The 20,433-nt window shown below is 40.7% G+C and overlaps 1 protein-coding gene across 9 annotated transcripts in view; it reads right to left on the reverse strand.

Moving 5' to 3' along the window:
- DMXL1 (Dmx like 1) overlaps positions 1-20,433 on the reverse strand; it is an 85,281-nt gene that overhangs the window by 24,290 nt on the left and 40,558 nt on the right. For 7 of the 9 annotated variants that reach the window (XM_063180153.1, XM_063180148.1, XM_063180145.1 and 4 more), the window contains 10 exons: positions 20,162-20,331; positions 11,071-11,168; positions 10,228-10,393; positions 9,201-9,453; positions 6,545-7,635; positions 6,088-6,279; positions 4,844-4,920; positions 4,525-4,652; positions 2,844-3,092; positions 2,359-2,472 (listed from right to left, as the gene is read on the reverse strand). In XM_063180153.1, coding sequence (XP_063036223.1) covers positions 2,359-2,472; positions 2,844-3,092; positions 4,525-4,652; positions 4,844-4,920; positions 6,088-6,279; positions 6,545-7,635; positions 9,201-9,453; positions 10,228-10,393; positions 11,071-11,168; positions 20,162-20,331 — 2,538 coding nt within the window. The remainder of the gene's footprint in view (positions 1-2,358; positions 2,473-2,843; positions 3,093-4,524; positions 4,653-4,843; positions 4,921-6,087; positions 6,280-6,544; positions 7,636-9,200; positions 9,454-10,227; positions 10,394-11,070; positions 11,169-20,161; positions 20,332-20,433) is intronic. The other 2 variants (XM_063180152.1, XM_063180146.1) reach the window with 1 other exon arrangement.

Consider the following 20,433-nt stretch of genomic DNA (forward strand, 5'->3'; position numbering starts at 1 on the left):
CTCTATATAGACTTACATTATAAAACAGTTTGCTTAGGTAGATTTCAAGCAAAATATAGTAAATGTGATTCTGAAAAAATCTACTATAATCAACAACAAGGCTCTTTTTCAGATGATAACTGCCTGTTGGAAAACAAAACACCATGTGCTAGTTCTGTTTGCCAAAATCATTTGCTGCAACTGCAAAAACAAGAAGCATGTCTGAAAAGCATTCAAACTGCTTTGTTCTGTCTGATTGTTATGTGACAGAGGCACTAAAACAAGTTTTCAATAAAAAATAATTCCTAACAGAGGTTAGGGATTTATAAGACTACCAGATACTGGTTTTTGGTTCCTGTTTTTACCATTTGAGTCTAAAAGAAAGATCATATTTACTTAAGTGAAATTTTATATTCAAAGCTACCACATGCTCAAGTCAACTAAAGCAAAGAGCAGAAAGGGAAATAACATAACTTTATTGACCAATGCTGTACTTGGAATTATGAACACCTCTTAAAATAAATTTCCAACTTGGAGATCAACACCCACGATTAAATATGTACTAAAGGATTGGAGAGAAGGCAAGGAGGAGAGGCCATGCATAGTCTTATTGCATTAGAATTTATTAGTGTTCAGAATTTTTAGCTTTCGATCTCCATTTGAGAGTGGAAGCATTTCACAAAAAAATCTAAAAGTAAACGTAAGGAAAATAGTCTAGTTAAGCATAACTAAATGGTAAGATACAGAAAAATTCTAAATAACATTACAGAAGAATATGGCTAGTTGGCTGGAATAAGCATTCCAGTCACTTCTAATTAATTCTGGGTGTCAGAAACAGTAAAGGCACAAAAATATAGCTGATTTTAATCCTAATCCCTCTGCTTCATTGGAGGTCTATTTTTTTCCCTTTCTCCCCTCATAATTTTTTTCAATATGACTAAGAAAGGGCTTTGGAGAAATATCTTTCCCCCAAGTTTGCTTTACATAAACACACACTAAAAACAAGTAGTCCTGAATCCTAGAATTACATAGGTTGAAAGACACTTAGTCCAACCCGTTGCTCAGACCAGGGCTGACATAATTGATGCCCTAGTTTGTTCAAGTTTTAGAGTAACTCCAAAGACAGAGATCACACAACAGCTCTAGGCCCCTATCTCAGTGATGATCCCTAAAATCTAGTATTAAAAATGTTCCTTCTTCCCTTCAATTTTTAGGTAGAGCTTTTGGATTCTTCCAGCAACAGTTTCATTAAACCTGCAAGCAGGCAGCCAGCATTCCTCCTTAAAAAACATGCAGCAGATAGACTATACTTAGTATGCATTTCAGAACACACTTCTTCATAAAAATACTTTGCATTTTGAGCCAGTGGTAGCAGTAGTAATAACACAGTTTAGTATAGAGTTACCAACACCTAGTTAGCAGAATTTCCAACAAAAGCCAGTTAAAACTTCTGACAATTCAGTGACAGCAAACATGTTTACCTTACTAAAGTGATAGAGAGAAATGTTTGCTCAGTACCACAGAGAAAACTAATCAAAATAAGAGCTCACTTTGGGGTAAAGATCTCTACTCTGAAAACATTTTTCTAGAAGTCTGATGAAGATATTTAAACAGACCACATTTACAGTTTTCCATAACTGGAAGGTAACACATTTTGATATGTTAGTAAACATCTAAATATTAAATTTTTTTTTTTAATAGAAAGTTACATTTTGTCTCTCTACATATATATTTAGATATAATACAGAAAATCATCAGAGTTTAATTAAATTTGTTGTTCCACAATCTTCTCTTAAAAACTTAGTTAATTGTAGCATTTTTTGCTGTTGGTTTTGTAGAAGTCAAAGTAAATCAAAAAGCACATAACTATATGAAAAACAAAAGCATTACAGGAATTTGTTCTGGACCTCAGGACAGTTTATCAGTCCCTAAATTTAAAACTTGAAGATTGTTTGCTTTTCTAAAGGGTTCTTAGAATATCAACAAGATGCCTTTCACTTGTAATGTCTGGAATGAACACTTAGAAATCCACATGCACAATAATGCTTAAATTCAAAAAGCAAAACAAGCAGCTCTCCAAAAAAGATATGAAACACTTCTGATCTTTTCAAACCATGGTCAAAGTAATTTTGTATTTAATATTTATTTCAAATGAAGAGCCATAAGAATACTACAGTGCTGACAATTCTCTTTTCTTAAAAAGGCCAAATTTATGTGCTTCTTTAGTTACAAAAATTTACTTCAAATTTTGATATCATGGCTTGCAAACAGAAGTTTTTCTGTCTTTCTGCATACGCAAAAAAAAAAAAAAACAAACCAAACAAAAACCACACATAGCAAACTGCATGTAGAGGCCTAATACTAAATCTAGTATCTTGCCTGAAGGCTTGGTAGGACTATGAGTACTGAAGGAGGCAAGGGATTTGGAAAACCCCACGCATTCCATGGAGAACACTACTACCTGATGTGGGCTAGGCATTGGGAAGTGCCTACCTGTCAAAGAGAGAAAACATACTGTATTTGTAAAATGGGAATATATTCCAGTTAGAAGAGAACTGGAAAGCTTTAAAATAAACACAAAGTAGGCTGTAATAGTATTGGAAACTCTCTCAGATCAATTTAACTCCCTCATACTAGAGCAGCTGTGCTACTTGGAAACCTTTTTTCAGAAGCATTCACTTCTGCTTCATTCTTCTACACAATATCTACACAAATTACTTCAGATCCTTGTTTTTCTATGCAAATCAAAAACCATACTGAATTCTTATTGAACACAAGCTACTTAAAGTAATTAAGCTTTCAGCAGTCACATAATATTCTTAAAAATTCCAGAAGACAAATATATATAAAACAAGAGAACTGACCAGTTTTTGTCTTTAATTGCTGCTGTCCTCTGCTGGGCATATGAGCTCCTCCTCCAAAGATAGCAGACCACATTTTGTTGTTAAGTGGATGAGCCATAATTCTATACAACTCATTGCTAGAATGTGTTGCAAGGCCATGGATGAACAGGCTGAGATAGACTGCAGTTAGAATTTCACAAAGTAGAACTGTGAGACCTGGCTGGGCTTCCTCACCAGCAGAATTCAACAGACGCATTAGAGTCGTCATTCCTGTTTATATAAAATAAACATCATCTTTAAGAAAGCACAGATGTGTGTGTGAACACACTCCTGATATAATTTTGTCTGGCAACCTACGTTACTTAGTAATGTTTAGTGCAGAAAAATTCCAAGCTCTGTATATTGAAACCCAAGTTGAAAACTTCAGGAGGCAAGTTCTTAATTTTTAACAATTTATTAGTTTTTTAGCTTTCTGTTTTGGAGTAACGGTTAAAGAAATGCATAACATTTTTTCAATTATTATAACGACATTATAATCCTGAAAACTGTAATTCTATCATCTCACTTTACAGTGGTAAAACCAATCAAAAATCATGGGCATCAACCTGCATTACACATTGTCTGGCAAGCATTCTTTCTCTTGTAATGTTTTTATGCTCCCACAAAAGGGCGTAGTTTCAGATGTGCCTTCAACGTGACACTTTGTGCACACAAGTAAAAGTGCACATAGTCATGGCCAAAGAATTCTGCTTTTTGTCATGCTCTCCCAATTTGCACACATAGCATGTGAATCTACTAAAAAATAGAAAAAGTCAGTTCAAAGTGATTCATAAGAGCAAATGCTAACAATTCCTTGCCCAACTCATCAGAAATTTATCCTGCGATTAATTAAATAACAAAAAAACAGATGACAAGCTAGTTCCTCGATAAAATCTCTAGATTCAGTGACAATGTTTGGCAGAAAAGAAAAAATTGCATAGCATCAAATACAAAGGATGTTTCAGGTTATCCATGAAGACTTTTAAAGAGGAATTTTCTGATTTAAGAAACAATTCTCATAATAAGTAAGCACATTTCCTGGCTATGCTTACATTAAAGTTAGTGCTGTAAACTCAAGCCCATACCTAGATGTACTACAGTGATAACACTCCCTCTAATGCAGCTCCCTAGCACAGTTTAACTAGCATAAACGTCAGCACACTCTAAGTATTACCTGAAATCTGACATTACTTTTACAGCTACAGAAAAGCATGATTTATTATAAATGTCTCATTTTTAACAGTTCTAAGGTAGTTCATAAGTTGTCCATAAGGTGAAATAATTCTTAGCTGGAGCACAAACCAGGACAGCCTTCCCAGTCCTTAGGACTCAAGAAGTAGGATACTAGTGCTACAGGTGGTACACGTAGAGCACACACAGGACATGACTTCACCCTACCTCCAGTTTAGCTGCTCTCTCTTTACTAGATCCAGCACTAATATTTTTTAGTTAAAGAAAGCAACATAAATCAACTTGACTTAGTGAATAATCAGAAGTAGTAACTTAGATGTTTTGAAAAAAAAAAAAACAACAACCCACAACATTTTAATCAAAGAACCCAACACAGCTGTCACAAATACTACTAGAAAGTCATAGCCACATGCTCTTACAGTGGATCCAGATAACTCAGTTTTCCTTAAGAGGAAAGAAAAAAGCTAGATACCTGGCCACTGAGCAGGTGATGTGTTGGGAGTCACTGTTTCTTCTAAGCTTGCTGTTCTTAAAGAATGACGCTGAGTTAACAGGATGGTCTGGTACACTGTTCCAGTGAACTGATTTGCTTGAAATGAGCTGTGAAACAGAGAAGAACAGGGAAATAATATTTAATTTTAAAAGTTACGTTTACAACTATTCAAGTGATAGCACTTTCTAGATGCAGGCAAGTGTGATCACGGCCTTCTGGTGCCCTATCCATTACCAAGACAGCAATGACAGTGCTGTCTAAAAATCACTTTTCATTGTGATGTTTTTTTTTTTTTTACCTGTAGCTGTGGCCATCACAGAGACATTGGTAGATGCAAGCAGAGAGCGACGCTGCTAAGGTATGCATTACACATATCTGAAAGACAAAGTTATACAGAACTCATTACAGCCAAAGTGAGCTGTGGTTAGTATCACAGCCTTTCACTCTGCATACACGTGTAACAAGCACTGGACACAAAAGGTCTAAGTCCTTATGCATTTATAAAGCCACCTTTTGCTTCAGAATTTGTATCAGACAAATCAGTTAACACCTTATGAAAAGGATGGGGGAAAACTCACTCACCCTACCAACACATAATCACAGATCAGCTCCATCTGAAATGTTTTCAATTATTAAACAGCACCATTATTAAGCCTGTATTCAACAGTCCTATGTAATTGCGCCCTAAAACAGCAGCAGTTTGCTGGCTCAGAATACAAAGAATTTATTTCAGAATGAAAACTATAATGCAGCTTAGTTTTTGACCAATTCTAGTGCAACTCTTGGACACACACTCAATTTACTCAGTATTGTACTGATCAGCACTTTTAATACAGCTGACACTTTTTTCTTAATGCATCACAGAACACAATAACATTAAAAAGCTAGAGAAGCTGTTAATCAAAAAGGTTCCATTAAAACAAAAACAGTTTATTGTATTTATTTGTTTGTTCCCTCTAAAACAAAGCTAACTAGGACTAAGCCATCTTTTTAGTGTTCTCTAGAAATCCTTAGTAAAAGCAGACATGATCTGGGACCTAACAATACAAAACTTCAGGAAAGACTGAGTTTTATTTCCAGTCAAAGGTTAAATACAGGATAAATCTTATAAAAACAATTTTAAAAACTACTATACTCAGTTTTTGTACTTAAACATTTAATTTTACTTATGTTTAAGAATGAAATGCAGAATCTGCCATTAACATAAAAGTAATGAACATACTGTCATAAAGACAAATATTATGCTGATGGTTCAGTATAACATGTTTTCCACTAAAATGTCCTCTTGGACAAATATCCAGTTCTGAGAGAGGCCAATCTACAACAGCTTGTTGAACCAGATGCTCAACGCCTCAACAATGATAGATGATCAGTGGACATTTCTGTAAGCTCAAGATAAGTACTACAGAAAATTATTATGTTTCATGGTTTGACTTTGTCACAAATAAGCACAGCGCAAAGTTCTCGTGCTGTCTGAAAGAGGAATTCGTGACTTCAGCAAACCAGACATTAACAACAACACAACTATAGAAAAATACATACCTTGCTGTTCTGAGTATCTGGATGAGGTGGTGAATCAAGGCTTATTACAGCATGTAATATATCATGAGTTAAATTGCTAAGATGTAGCAATGGATTAGCCACCACTGTTTTGGCACTAGCTGTGCAAGCAAATAGGAGAGGTATGGAGTTTTGCTCTGGTGGAGGGCTGGAAGGTATCTGTACTGACTGCTCCTAAAAACAAGCAAGAAACACATACACAAAGCAATAGTACATATTCTTTAACGGAACATAATAACTTTTGAAAGAGTGAAAAGTATTCAATAAAACAACAACGAAAAATAAAGTGTAAATAGAAAACCCTGTTAAAAACAGATTTAGATTTATTAAAAAACACATGTAAGCTACAGTAGGAAAATTTCAAAAATATTACAAAACACTTTCAAATAAATCTACAAACCTGAAGCAGAGAAAACAAAATGTAAGCTCCCCCACATACCTGCTGAGATTCCTGCAAGAGCAAAATTAATTCCATTCTGACAGATGCTAAGCCTCCACCGTGTGAGCCATGAAGTATACAGTAACTAAGGAACATTCTGAGGAGAGACTGATACTTCAGAAGCCATTGCCGTCGTTTCTGAAAGTCTTCTTTCAGTAGCATAGCTTTTTCCTGGTCAGCTAAGTCTTCAGTGTTTTCATGTAATGTAGCTTCTTCTGGCATCCCGCTAACTCCTGACTGTGTCTCTTCTACTTCAACACCATAATCACAGGTCTTCTGAAGAGCTACCACTTCTCTCTCAAGCCACTGGTAAAGCTGATACCGCAACTTTCCACCATCGACTTCATAGCCAGTGGATAGCGTACGAAGCTCCACAGTAAGGATTTTCAGGCATGCCCTAAACTTCAGCTGTGCTGAAATTATATCTTCTGATGGACTCAGAATATCTTTGTCATCAACTACACTAAAAGATTCTGTGTAGCTAGAACCTGTTTCATGCAATTTTTCAGTTTTCTTCAGAGGTTTTAGCTCTTTCATTACCAGGGAAGAATCTTCACTTTCCTCATTTTCATCACTGTCTGACTGCAACTGCAATTGTTCATCTTGGAATAGAGCACTTGGCTGGCTCCAATCAAAGGAAAGAGTGGAACTTGAACGCTTTCCTGATGAGCAATCTGAAGATGAACCTAGACCATTGAATACTGGCTGTGACCAATCAATACTGGAAGCTTGATCTTTTGTTTCAAACTCTTTAACTGGAGATAATGGTGAGAAATCTTTACTAGTATCCACTAAACTAGGGGATTTACAGAATAACTTTGACCTCTTGACAACTTTGGGCATCTTTGATAACACTTCTAAGGCCAACATAGGACAACCAGCTTTTAGATGAGCATATGCAGTGGTGAAAAACAGCCGTCTTTCACCTAGGTTGATTTTGTCAGCTAATCCATTTTCTACTGTTAGGCAGATGTGTGTGGAAGATGTGTCAGAAGAGCCAAAATGACGCCTCAGCAAGAGGGGGTGTGTTCTTAGGTAGTTATAGAAGTTAAACACTGCAGGATTGCAACTCGATGAGCCATCCCCTTCATCTGAAAAGATATGGCAGCATGAGGATAAAGTACCACTCTGCATGAAATAATCAATCTGCAAAGTCCTAAGTTCATCAGAAGGCTTTTAGCTCTTAGTATAAATTCTATTGTCTATTTCACACATCCATTCTACTGTTCACTTCACTGCACCCTCCTCTCCACCTTTATCATTTGAATACCTCAGTGGGAAGGACATTGCCAAACCTACTAAAAACAAGCAGAGTGGGGCACTAGGCATGACTTTTTAAATTAAAACAGCTATAATTTCTTTTCCTTGTATTGAGGCCAGTTTTACTGATGTCAAACAGGGCCACTGTCCTGTTAATTTCACATTTCTGAAGTCTCCATGTTCCACATCTAAATGACAATAAGACAGTGTCTTACTTCTTTTATTTAAGGTTGCTTTTAAAAAAATGGAAATTTTTTATTTTTTATTTTGTCTACATCTCAAAAGAAATGCAACTTACAATAAAACTAGGAAATCTACAACATTTATACATGATGGTAGCAGTATTACATACAAATAAATGAATTACACAGCAGTGCAACATCTACTCATTTCATTTTCATGTCCACAAGAAAAAAAAAACCTGAAGAGGTATGAGAATCAGCATAGCATGATTCACACAGCTTTCAAAGGTCTCAGGATAGCTGAAATAAACCCTTACGCTCTCCTCTATCAGAAGCACAGCTGGTGACAGTTAACAGAGAGAGCGACACAAAAATGCACATTCTAGGTAAGAAAATAAGGTAAGACACCACAAACAAGCCATTAACTGATCACAGAAGAATTAGCAACACTTTAAAATTATTTTACACAGAAAGATGAGATCAAGATAGAAAAACCAGTTTCACGAATTAGCTATCCAATTCCAGTATTTGAGCCTTTTTTTATCCCCTTCCAATTTCTCTCAGTAGCCAGGACTGAAAGCAGCTAACTACCTAAGACTTGAAGCATTTAACTTCAATGAAAACACTACCTTTAGGAAATAATACAATTAATTCTTAGAAGGCCTAGAAAGCCAGCAAGTGAACATAGAAATGAAATGCTCTAGGAGACTCATGTGCTGTTTCAGGCAGCACATGGGCCTCCTAGTACTATTTCAAGTATCAAAACCTTTCTATTGGAACTCTATTATTGCAGTCAGCTGTTATAAAGGCCTAAAAGTTACAAAACACCATGTCTTCCAGAGTCTCCTATATAAGTGGCTAAAAAAAAAATTGTTTGAGGCTGTGATGGAGTCAAATTAATTTAAGAAGTTAATTTTTCTCTTCATCTTTAGACTGCTTCTGGAAAAGCAGCTGCATTACTGCAGGGTCATTCCAGTATCTTGATAGTTACATGCTTAAAGGACAAAGTATGCATCCATGGGATACAGGATAACAATAATACAGTAACCATGTTTGCTATTAAAGTCCACATAGATTGCTACAGCAAGTATTTACTAGAAGTGGTGAGGAACTGCGTGGTACCTGGTTTTGTTCAGATGACACTTCAAGAAACTGTGGCTTAAATGAGCAAATATTTAAAATCAAGTCAACAGGCCAAATATCTATATTCTTACCTCCTTCATCTTCAACAGAATGTTTAATCAAAGTGTCAAGAGCCTTGCTATAATCTTCCAAAATCCAGTATGCCATGCTTCGCAAGAAAGGGTCACAGTGAATGTTCCCAGAGCTCTCTTTTCCAGTAGACACACTTCCCAAAACTCTCTTTTGTAGTACAGATTTGTAAGTACTAGACACTTCAAACTCCGATTCATAAAGCCTTGATATTACAAGAGCCAACTGAATATCATGCAGTTTTTCAAGGCAGACCTAATTAAAAATAAATATGTTCAAATGATCAAACTTTGCCATTTCTCCTCAGTTTAAAATTATTAATAATAGGAAGTGACATAAATTTGCTCAGATTAAAGTAAGTAGGTCTACCAACTCCATAAAAAGTGAGCAGGAATGAAGCAGAATAGGTGTTGCTAAGTATCACACGCAAGACTGGATTTGCATTTCTTCAGTTTAAGTATGGCATGACAACAGATCTTTGAAATCAACCAGCTCTACAGATCATTACCAATGTCCACATGCCACCTCTTACCTCTGGATTCTGGTTGTTTTAGCTACAAAGCTTTACAGAACAAATCCTTTATTATCACAGAGATTAATTTCCTCACAATTACGCAATTCAGACCCAGGAAATAATTTGTGTTTGCCTTGTTATTTTGTATAGGGATTCTAGGAGCTAATCCTCATCTCTGCCAAAACACCACATGTGGAACTTCCTAATGCAAAACTATAGGAATATAGGACAGGGTAGAAAAATCTGAAAGGATTAACTGTAGGTAGTCCCCTTAGTATTGGAGCAGAGAAATTACCCGTGTCACTTTTCAGTATCAGTAATATGACAGCTAAAAAGGAATCGGAATGTAAAGATGAAGGTTTTGTATTTATCATTTATTTGAGGTGGGAAAGAAGAGAAAAAATTGAAAGTATAAGAAGCTTCAGGGGTCATATGAATGCAAAATGCAAACTGCATTCAAAGTATTTGTACATTTGGGACAATGTAACAGTCTTAAACACTGAAAATTTTCTTACCTCCACTGCATCTTTTAAGTGTCCTGCCAGCAAGAAAAACGCTGCAGAATGTTCAAACCGCTGTTTGCCAAGCAAAGAAAATGCATTCTTTAAGGCTGCTTTACGCCATCTGTCCTCAGTAAAGTTGTTTCCAAAAAACTGTGTCATTTTAGTGTCTTTTTGGGACCTGTGTATCAAACATAATTGATAAAAACATTTTACTCTTTATTAGTTACACTACAGTTCTTAATTTCTGCAGATGTCAGTATAATTTTATACAGATCTACACATCAGGAAATACAGAGTCCCTCACCACACTGGGATTTGAGAAGGTAACTTTAAAAATAGCAGAAACTTCAATAAATACAAAACCTAACGGTATTTTCAAAAACCTGATACAGAAAATCTCTGCTTTTCTTAAGGTGACATCTTAAGTGACAATGAAAATTAGTTTTCAAAAGGTTTGCAACACTGAATTGCTGTATCAAACTACAGTTAGGAAGACATAAGTCAGTCCCCTGATCTGCAGGTGAAATTTTTAACAACACTTATCTAAAAGATAGATGTGACATTTTACACACTACACTGCTGGTCCTCAAAAGTAAATCAGAATTAAGCAGTAATTGAAATTACAGCAGATTTGAGACTAAAACTTGGAGCACCTACCTTCAGAAATAGCAACTAAACTCTTTCAGTAAATATAAGAAGGTTAGAAACTACTCATTCAATGTAATGACTAGTTTAGAAATCCAACCTCAGCTTTCAAGGATAGTATTTGTGCTTCCTTTGGATTACAATCCCATTCAACTTTTTCCCCAAAAATTAAAATAGACAGTGTGAAATTCCATGTAAAAGCTTGAATACCTGTACAATCCCCAGATAACCGCCTTCTTCTTCATTGCAAGGTAAAAAATGGCAGCATCAAGTGGATCATTGTTTCTCTGGAAAGCTGCTTTAGCCACCTGAGAAGACAGTTCAAAAGTAAAAAAACAATCACAATTTAAATTAATCTTAAATGAGATTCTTGGTGCTTCTGGCATCTCATACCCCATAGGGCTCTGAAGTTCTCTTTAATACAGGATCCCTACTGTCACTATGAGTCCAATGTAAGAACGTGTGAAGATACAACAATCTGTTTGGTATCACTTAGCCCATGCTCTTCCAGTTCAAGAAGCTTTTTTGCAGATCAAATGGGAATCCCTGTATCTGAAATCAGTTTCTTCCATCACAGCAAAATTAATTTACTAGTTATTATTATTAATTTACTAGTTGCAAGACGGAGTTTTGAAAAACAGGCTGGGACCAATGATTGCTTTTGGAAGGTGGAAAGGAAAAAGGGTAAGTGGCAGCAAGAATAGTCCAAGTGCCATGTAAGATAATCTTAAACTCAGGCCCATAATATCTGGATTTTTTTTAAGGCAGTAAAGTAATGATTTTTTTAATGCAAGGCAGTTTCATAAAGTAACGATTAATTACTGAAGATTTGAAAGTAAAAGTAGAGATATGCATTTTACCACTTCGTGCTTTGTAGTCAAAGAATCTTGTGCATGTCATTTTCTAGCTCAACGCACTTGGCTTTTCCAAGAGCTTAAAGCAAGTGATAATGAAATTAGGCTCATGAGCACACCTGTGATTATTAAAATATTTAATATAAAAAACTCAACAAAACCCTCAAACGAACAAAAAAAATCACCAAGCCAAAACAAAAAAACATAAGGTTTGTTTTATCATGTAAAATAATCAATTTGCAAGAGAGATGAACATATAATATCTAAGTTGTACCCACATCTGATAGGTTTCTAAGAAGAACCTTTTCCCACGACTTGCTTCTCAGTTTTGCTATAAAAAACAACTATATGCTCCATCTGTATCTTGAGCATCCACAATAAGCACTGTACAATATTACTTTTAAGATGAAGTATCTAAGAGCAAAAACTGTACTCCACAATGGAATTTGAAGTCTAAAGTACTAAAAAAATTAGTTAAATATAGAGGCTCATATTCATACAGAGCAGCTTAGATACAAAAAATTACAGCATGGAACACTCAGAAAAAGTTCATTATCTAACAACTTAAAACTACATAAATAGAAGGTTGTGGGATCTCAGCACCTCAGGACTGATGTGCCGAGTCACCGAGACCACCCTTGGGGGGCTCGGAGGTCCTGGAATGTTGCCAGAAGTGTCTGGTGGCTGGACTTTGATCCTACACAGGAGACGACACCTGTATGAGGATGGGGGGATTTCACTGGGGTGAATGGTGAAGGGATAAGTTAAGTAGACTGTGAAACACAGGGTTTAGGATTTCTGTACAGGGGGGTCTAGAGAAGTAAGATGGAGGAATTGGGGCGTGTCTTGTCCTTCTTCTTCTTCTTCTTGGCCTCCATCTTCTGTGGTGATGGTGGCACTTTGGGATTGGTTCTTACTAAAAGTGCACTGGTCAATAAGGGTAAAAGGTATTGGGGAAAATAGGTAAATATTGTATACGTAGTTTTGAGTATAAAGATAAGTGACCGCCCCGGGGGCGCGCAGTGTGCTCATGACTGGCTTGCTGTGCAGACCTCTGTCGGACCGAGAGAAAATCTTTTAGATAAAAAACTAATAAACACTGAAGACCGAGAAAAAACCTGAAGCCTCTTCTCGTCCTTTGGAGTGCGGGCTGCCCAAGGCCCTCCCGAGCCTTTCCAGGCCATAAAAAACAGCCGAGACAGAGACAAGTGGCATCCCTGAGGGGCATCCCTGAGCGGCGTCCACTGCGTGGGCTACTCCCCACCAGACGGGGGGGGGGGGTCAGCCCTGAAGAGCTGAAGAGCCGAGAGGGCAGCTCCGGTCTTGGACGAATTCCCAGGAGAGCACTGATAACTCCTGAGGAGAGAAGCCAGAAGAAAAAAAACAGAAAAAAAAAAAAAAAAACGGCCAAGAGAGTCCGCAAAAAACAGCAGCCTGCTTGCCAGCCAAGATGAGACAAAGGTGCCTAAAGTGGACTACTTTGACTTTTCCAAACTCGCCCCCCTTGACCAGCGGTGCTTTATCCAGGCAGCTGATCTCCTCATGGCAGACTTCAAAATGCTGAGCAGCCAGGACATCAAGTGGGCCCTGCATGAGCTCAAGGGGCACTATGCAATCACATGAAAGGCCTTTTCAGATGCTATCAAAAAGTGGCAGGAGCTGTCTCCTGAAACCAGCGGGAAACGAAAAAGGAGGAAAGAAATGAATCAATATTCCTATAAAGACTTCAAATTTGAGCAAGGGCATGTGAAGATTGAGAAGCACATGTTCTTCCTGGAGAACAAGAGAAGGCACTGGAGGAGCTATGACAGGCTGTCCCTTCTCCCCCCAGTGCTGCTGGAGCAGGAGTTCTATGAGCAGAACGTCAAAGAGATGGCAGAGCATGCAGACTTCCTTCTGGCTCTGCAGATGAACGAGGAGCAGTATCAGAAGGACGGGCAGATGATCGAGTGCCGCTGCTGCTACGGGGAGTTTGCCTTCGAGGAGCTGACTCAGTGTGCAGATGGTCACTTGTTCTGCAAGGAGTGCCTAATTAAATATGCTCAGGAGGCAGTTTTTGGCTCTCGGAAATCAGAGCTGAGCTGCATGGAAGGCAGCTGCATGAGTTCCTTCCCCACCAGTGAGCTGGAGAAGGTGCTCCCAGAGAACATCCTCTGCAAATACTATGAGCGCAGGGCTGTGGGAGGAGGGTGGCACAAAGCCCTTTCTCCACATCCCTTGGCTGCGCTGCCTGGTACAGGCCCCATCTAGAAAAGAAAATTGTTGGAGTGGAAAAAACCCCTCTTCCCAGGAATGTTGGGCTGGCTTCTAGCAGCCCATTTGTGCTGTTGTTCTCCACATGTTTTGTTCTGGCCTTCATCCTGTTCTGTCCTGCTGGCAACTCTCTGGGTGCATCTCCCCTCCTGTCATTCCCCCCTGTATTGCAGCATCCAGGTGTTTTGTGGGTTCCTTTGTGTTTTTCAGGTGAAATTCCCTGTCTCCACCTCACAGCTTCTGCCAAAGCCCCAGTGCAGCACAGGGAGCCCTGGGGTGTGCAGGGGGCACAGGGTGTCAGTGGGATGCTCCTGACAGGGCCTGGCACAGCATTTGGGGACTGCTCTCCCAGGCTGGAGGATTTCCCTGCCTTTTGGAGCTGAGTGCTTTTCCCATTGCCTGTGGGTCAGACATTCCCTGTGGAGCTCTCTGGTTCCTCTGTGCCATGGCCTCTCCAGCATTAATAACCAACTGTTCTTCCCTTGCTGCTGGAATTTTCTATTTTGAATTGGTTTATTCCTGGCAGGGGTGTGGGGGCTGCAGGAGCTCTGTCACTTGCTGCTCAGCTGGGCTCTGACCAGGTTTAAATCCTGCCTTGCACCACTGATTCCTGCAGCAGACAGGAGCAGGAATCCTGTAGGGCTTGGAGAGGGAGAGCTTTGTCACAGCAGCTGCTGAGAAAACACACCCAGGGCAGAGTGGTGCCTTCCCTCGTACAAAGGGAATCCTGTTTGCCCAGGGACAGCATCCAAGATGGGAAAGGATGGGTCATGAGACACTCAAAGAGTTAGGGAAGGCGGCTCAAACTTTTGGGCTGAACTCACAATACTTCAAACAACTACTAAGAGGGACATTCACCACGTATGACCTCACGCCATGTGATATTCGAAGTATTGTGGCAATGATTCTCACTGACACACAGAGTCTCGTCTGGGAAAAAAGGTGGAGACAGTATCTTTCAGAGTTGCGGAACAGATATCAAGGTGGGCCAAACGCGAACCTCACAGAAGGGCAGTTAGCAGGAGATCTTCCAGATGACAACCCAGGGGAACAAGCAGTGCGGCTTCCACGAAGACTGTTAAGCGACATCAAGGGAGCAGCACGAATGGCAATCATGCAAATTACACCAACAGGAGCTCCGGATGTTCCGTTCTCTTGCATCAGGCAAGGTCCCACAGAGCCATTCATGTCGTTCATCGATCGACTCACGCAAGCCGTGGATCGACAGGTGACGACTGAAGAAGCGAAGAGGCCTCTCTTGGAGAGCTTGGCTTTTGGCAATGCCAACCCGGATTGTCAACGGGTCATTAGCGCCATGCCAGGACGGCCATCCTTGGCAGAGATGGTGGAGGCATGCAGCAAGGTGGGGACACCTCAGCATGTTGTAGCGATTGTGAAGAACGAATTAAGAGAGGAATGGGAACAACAGATAAAGGGACACTCAGAAAGGCAATCAGAGGACAAGACATTAGAAAAGATGCTAGAAAAAATACTCCATCAACAGGACGAAACAACAACAAAGTTCTTGCAACGACGCAGAAAAAGAGCAATCCCCCAGGAGGACAGTGCTACAAATGTGGGGAGTTTGGGCACATGAGAAAGAATTGTCCACGAACACATACACCAACGCCAGCACAGAAAGCGGAAAGGCCAATTTGTGCATGGTGCGGGAAAGGAAGACACTCTGTGAAAGAATGTTATTCCCAGACAGACGTGGAAAGAAATCCGTTACCGTATCCGCGAAACGGGAAAAGGAGCGCGGCCGTAAATCGCCAGCACGCTCAGACACAAGTACTGGCGGTGTCACAAGAGCAGACAGGGCAATCATCAGTGAGCGACAAGCAGATGCCCTCAGCAAAACCCTCAGTCGGTTCCATAGCAACCCAGACCTCCTCCCACCAGGGGCACAGTGTGCACTGGCAGCTTCAAAACCAGTATGCTTTCTAGATGAAAGTCATGCGGAGATAACAACGGGTATCCGCGGGGATTCATACAAAAAACAAGATTTCTTGGTAGTTGGGCAAGATAAATGCAGTATCCTTGGACTCATTGTTTATCCAACGGTTGTCTCAGCAGACAAAAATACAGAGTTGACAGTGTTGGCAAGAGCACTTCGTCCACCATTGACTGTACCAGAAAACACTGTGGTTGCGAGAGCTTTTGCCTTGCCGCCACACGCAGTTGGAGAGGTCATGTCAATCTTCAACAAAGAAGGTTTCCCTATGAAGGAACATGTTGAAGTACACACAACATGGGTAAAGCACATAGGTCGAGATCGACCCACGCTCACATGCCAATTGACATGTGGGGACAGGACAATAGCAATCAGAGGTATGCTCTACACAGGGGCGGATGTAACGGTAATATCGTACATCTTTTGGCCACGCAGTTGGAGCTTGGTCGCGCCGTTGGGTTCTCTCTCAGGCATAGGGGGAGCATCTCTGTGTCTGCAAAGTGAGAATTCCGTCGTTGTCACGGGACCAGGAGACAGGACGGCGATCATTCGTCCTTTTGTCGTCCAAAAGCCGATCACAGTCTGGGGTTGGGACCTTTTGGCACAATGGGGCGCGAAGATCGAAGTGGATTTTTAATAGGGGTCACTGCGGCACTCGCCACATTGAAGCTGGCATGGAAAACCGATGATCCAGTTTGGGTGGATCAGTGGCCCCTTGAGCAGAAAAAGTTGAGTGCTTTGAAAGACCTGGTCCAAGAACAATTGCAGAAGGGACACATCAAGCCAACAGACAGCCCTTGGAACTCTCCAGTGTTTGTCATCAAGAAAAAGCTATCAGGCAAATGGAGGTTGTTACATGATCTCAGGAAGATCAACAAAGTCATAGAAGACAAGGGAACACTTCAGCTGGGACTTCCATCTGTCTCAATGATTCCCAGAGAATGGCCGCTTGTGGTCATTGACCTCAAGGACTGCTTTTTCAGTATTCCACTCCATCCGGATGATGCTCCGAGATTTGCCTTTTCAGTTCCGAGAATCAACAAGGAAACGCCTCTGCAGCGGTACCATTGGGTCGTTCTTCCACAAGGTCTGAAAAATTCTCCGACGATCTGTCAATGGTACGTGGCACAAGCTTTGGCACCAGCGCAGAAGAAATTTCCGAAGGTGAAAATCATTCATTACATGGATGATTTGCTCATTGCAGCATCAACACAACAGGAGCTGCGAGAAGCTCGTGACTGTGTGATTGCAGAGGTGCAAAAGGCAGGTCTGGAAATCAGCATTTCGAAGATTCAGGAGGTTGCGCCTTGGAAATATCTAGGGTGGAAAATTTCAGAGAAAACAATAAAACCTCAAAAAATGGAGATCAGCACTAAGATCAGCAATTTGCATGATTTACAACAGCTTTTGGGAGAAATCAACTGGATGAGGCCAGTTTTGGGAATCACAAACAGCGACATTCCAGCGTTGCTTGATCTTTTGAGAGGAGACACAGACATTCGGTCTCCCAGGACGCTCATGCCAGAAGCGAAAAAGGAGTTGGAGAAAGTCGCAGACACGATACAGAAAAGGCAGGCACATCGATTTGTTCCAACGTTGCCTTTTCAGTTGGCAGTGCTGGCGAAGAAGACACAGTTCCATGGTTTGATCTTCCAATGAGATGAATCACAAAAGGACTCTTTGATAATCATAGAGTGGATTTTCCTACCACACAGGCCCGCAAAAACAATTCTCACAGATTTAGAGATGGCAGCACAAATCATCATAAAGGCGAGAACAAGGTTGCTGACAATGGCAGGAAGAGAATTCTCAGTCATCAGATCACCTCTGAAGCGAGACTATTTCAATTGGACAATGCAACAATCGAAAGACTTATTAATCGCGTTGTTAGCGTTCCCAGGAACTTGCACAGTCCATTTTCCACAACATAGAATACTGCAATCACAAATATGTTACAGAGCAAAACCAAGAATAAGTGAAGAACCTTTGGACGGGATCACAGTGTTCACAGATGGCTCAGGGAAGACACACAAGTCAGTGATCATGTGGAGAAACTCAGCAGCAGGGGACTGGGAATCAGACGTGAGGATGGTTCAGGGCTCTCCACAAATTGTGGAGTTGGCAGCCGTTGTCCGAGCATTTCAGTTGTTCAAACAGCCTCTCAATCTGGTGACAGATTCCGCATATGTTGCGGGTGTGATCAAGAGATTGGAGGGTTCGCTCTTGAAAGAAGTCAGTAATGAGGTTTTACACTCATATCTGACGAGCTTGAAAACACTGCTAGAGAGCAGGGAAAGAGAATATTTTATCACACACATTAGAGCGCACACTACACTTCCGGGGTTTGTAGCGGAAGGGAATGCTCGAGCGGACAGGTTGACAGTGCCCATTTCACAAACACTACTGGACATTTTTGAGCAGGCAAGATTAAGTCATGTGTTCTTTCATCAGAATGCACAAGCACTGATGGAGTCCTTTCGTCTCACAACGAGTCAGGCGAGGGAGATCATTAGTGCTTGTCCAGACTGTCAGCTTGTGCAGCCACCTTCTTCTACTGGAGCAATCAATCCGCGGGGACTGCAAAGTCTTCAGTTATGGCAGGCTGATGTCACGAAGTATCCATCCTTTGGGAGGCTCAAAAATGTTCATGTTTCTGTAGATACATTCTCAGGTGCAGTCTTTGCTTCAGCACATGCAGGGGAAACAGCAGACCATGCTTGTCGACATTTTCTGCAAGCATTCGTATCATTAGGTGTGCCTCAGGAGATAAAAACAGACAATGGTCCAACGTATACAGGCAGGGTGCTTGACACATTCCTGAAAAGATGGGGTGTCAAACATACGTTTGTTATTTCACATTCGCCCACAGGTCAGGCAATCATTGAAAGAACACATCACACCCTGAAATCCCTTCTGGACAGGCAAAGAAGGGGTGAACCAGAGGCAACACCTCACATGAAATTAAATAAGGCGTTGTATGTGTTGCATTTCCTAAACAATTCATCCTCAGAACCTAATCCACCAATCGTGAGGCATTTTCTAAACAGCACACAGGCAAAGCTAAGGGAAAATCCTTTAGTTTTGATCAGAAACCCAGAGACAGGACAAATAGAGGGTCCTTTCAAACTAATCACTTGGGGCAAGGGTTTCGCTTGTGTTTCCACAGATCGAGGTCTGAAGTGGGTGTCGGCGCGACACGTGAAGCCATTTCAAACGCGAGAACACGAAAACGCTGATCCGAGAAACAAAGAGACGAGTACTCAGACAGAAGTCGAGACTCAGACTGCAAAAAATGACTCAGAAGAGAAATAAAAAGAAACTAAGGACTTGGGGGAATTTTTCCTTTAGGGTCTTGAATGAAAAACAAAACAATGATTTCACACAAAAGCGAAGTCAGAATTCTTTGACATCTCTCCCATTTGGAGAGGAATTTTAAAGATAGGATTCTATATCTTAATAATTCTCTTGGTCCTTATACTTGTTGTCCCATGCATCTTTGCATGTTTAAGACGTGCCATGAGTCAGGTAGCAAAAGAGGTCTTTTTAGTGCAAACAGAAGGGGGAGATGTGGGATCTCAGCACCTCAGGACTGATGTGCCGAGTCACCGAGACCACCCTTGGGGGGCTCGGGAGTCCTGGAATGTTGCCAGAAGTGTCTGGTGGCTGGATTTTGATCCTACACGGGAGACAACACCTGTATGAGGATGGGAGGATTTCACTGGGGTGAATGGTGAAGGGATTAGAGTGTGAAACACAGGGTTTAGGATTTCTGTACAGGGGGGTCTAGAGAAGTAAGATGGAGGAATTGGGGCGTGTCTTGTCCTTCTTCTTCTTCTTCTTGGCCTCCATCTTCTGTGGTGATGGTGGCACTTTGGGATTGGTTCTTACTAAAAGTGCACTGGTCAATAAGAGTAAAAGGTATTGGGGAAAATGGGTAAATATTGTATATGTAGTTTTGAGTATAAAGATAAGTGACCGCCCCGGGGGCTCTCAGTGTGCTCATGACTGGCTTGCTGTGCAGACCTCTGTCGGGCCGAGAGAAAATCTTTTAGATAAAAAACTAATAAACACTGAAGACCGAGAAAAAACCTGAAGCCTCTTCTCGTCCTTTGGAGCGCGGGCTGCCCAAGGCCCTCCCGAGCCTTTCCAGGCCATAAAAAACAGTCGAGACAGAGGGTAAACACTGGAGAACAGCTGTTTGGAAGGGTTTTGTGGGGTATTTTTGGAATGCTCTGTTTACCTTTTCTATGCATCTCCGCAGGCTGTGGATGTTTCGAACCCACCATCCCACACCCATAGCTCTGAGCTCAGACCAGGTTGGATCGCCCTTCTGCACTGCAGGGAGCATACTCAGGAGCTCCTCCTCTGCTACGGAATGGAATGCCCAGGCAAAGTGACTCGTAGATAAACCTGTACAATGAACAGTCAAAAAGAAAAGAAAAGAAAGGAAAAAGAAAATTCAGAAGATATTCATTAATAAAATAATCCAGAACCTGAAGATAAAGGGATGGG

The sequence above is a fragment of the Melospiza melodia genome, chromosome Z (assembly GCF_035770615.1).
Source record: "Melospiza melodia melodia isolate bMelMel2 chromosome Z, bMelMel2.pri, whole genome shotgun sequence".
In the NCBI taxonomy this organism is placed as follows: Eukaryota; Metazoa; Chordata; class Aves; order Passeriformes; family Passerellidae; genus Melospiza; species Melospiza melodia.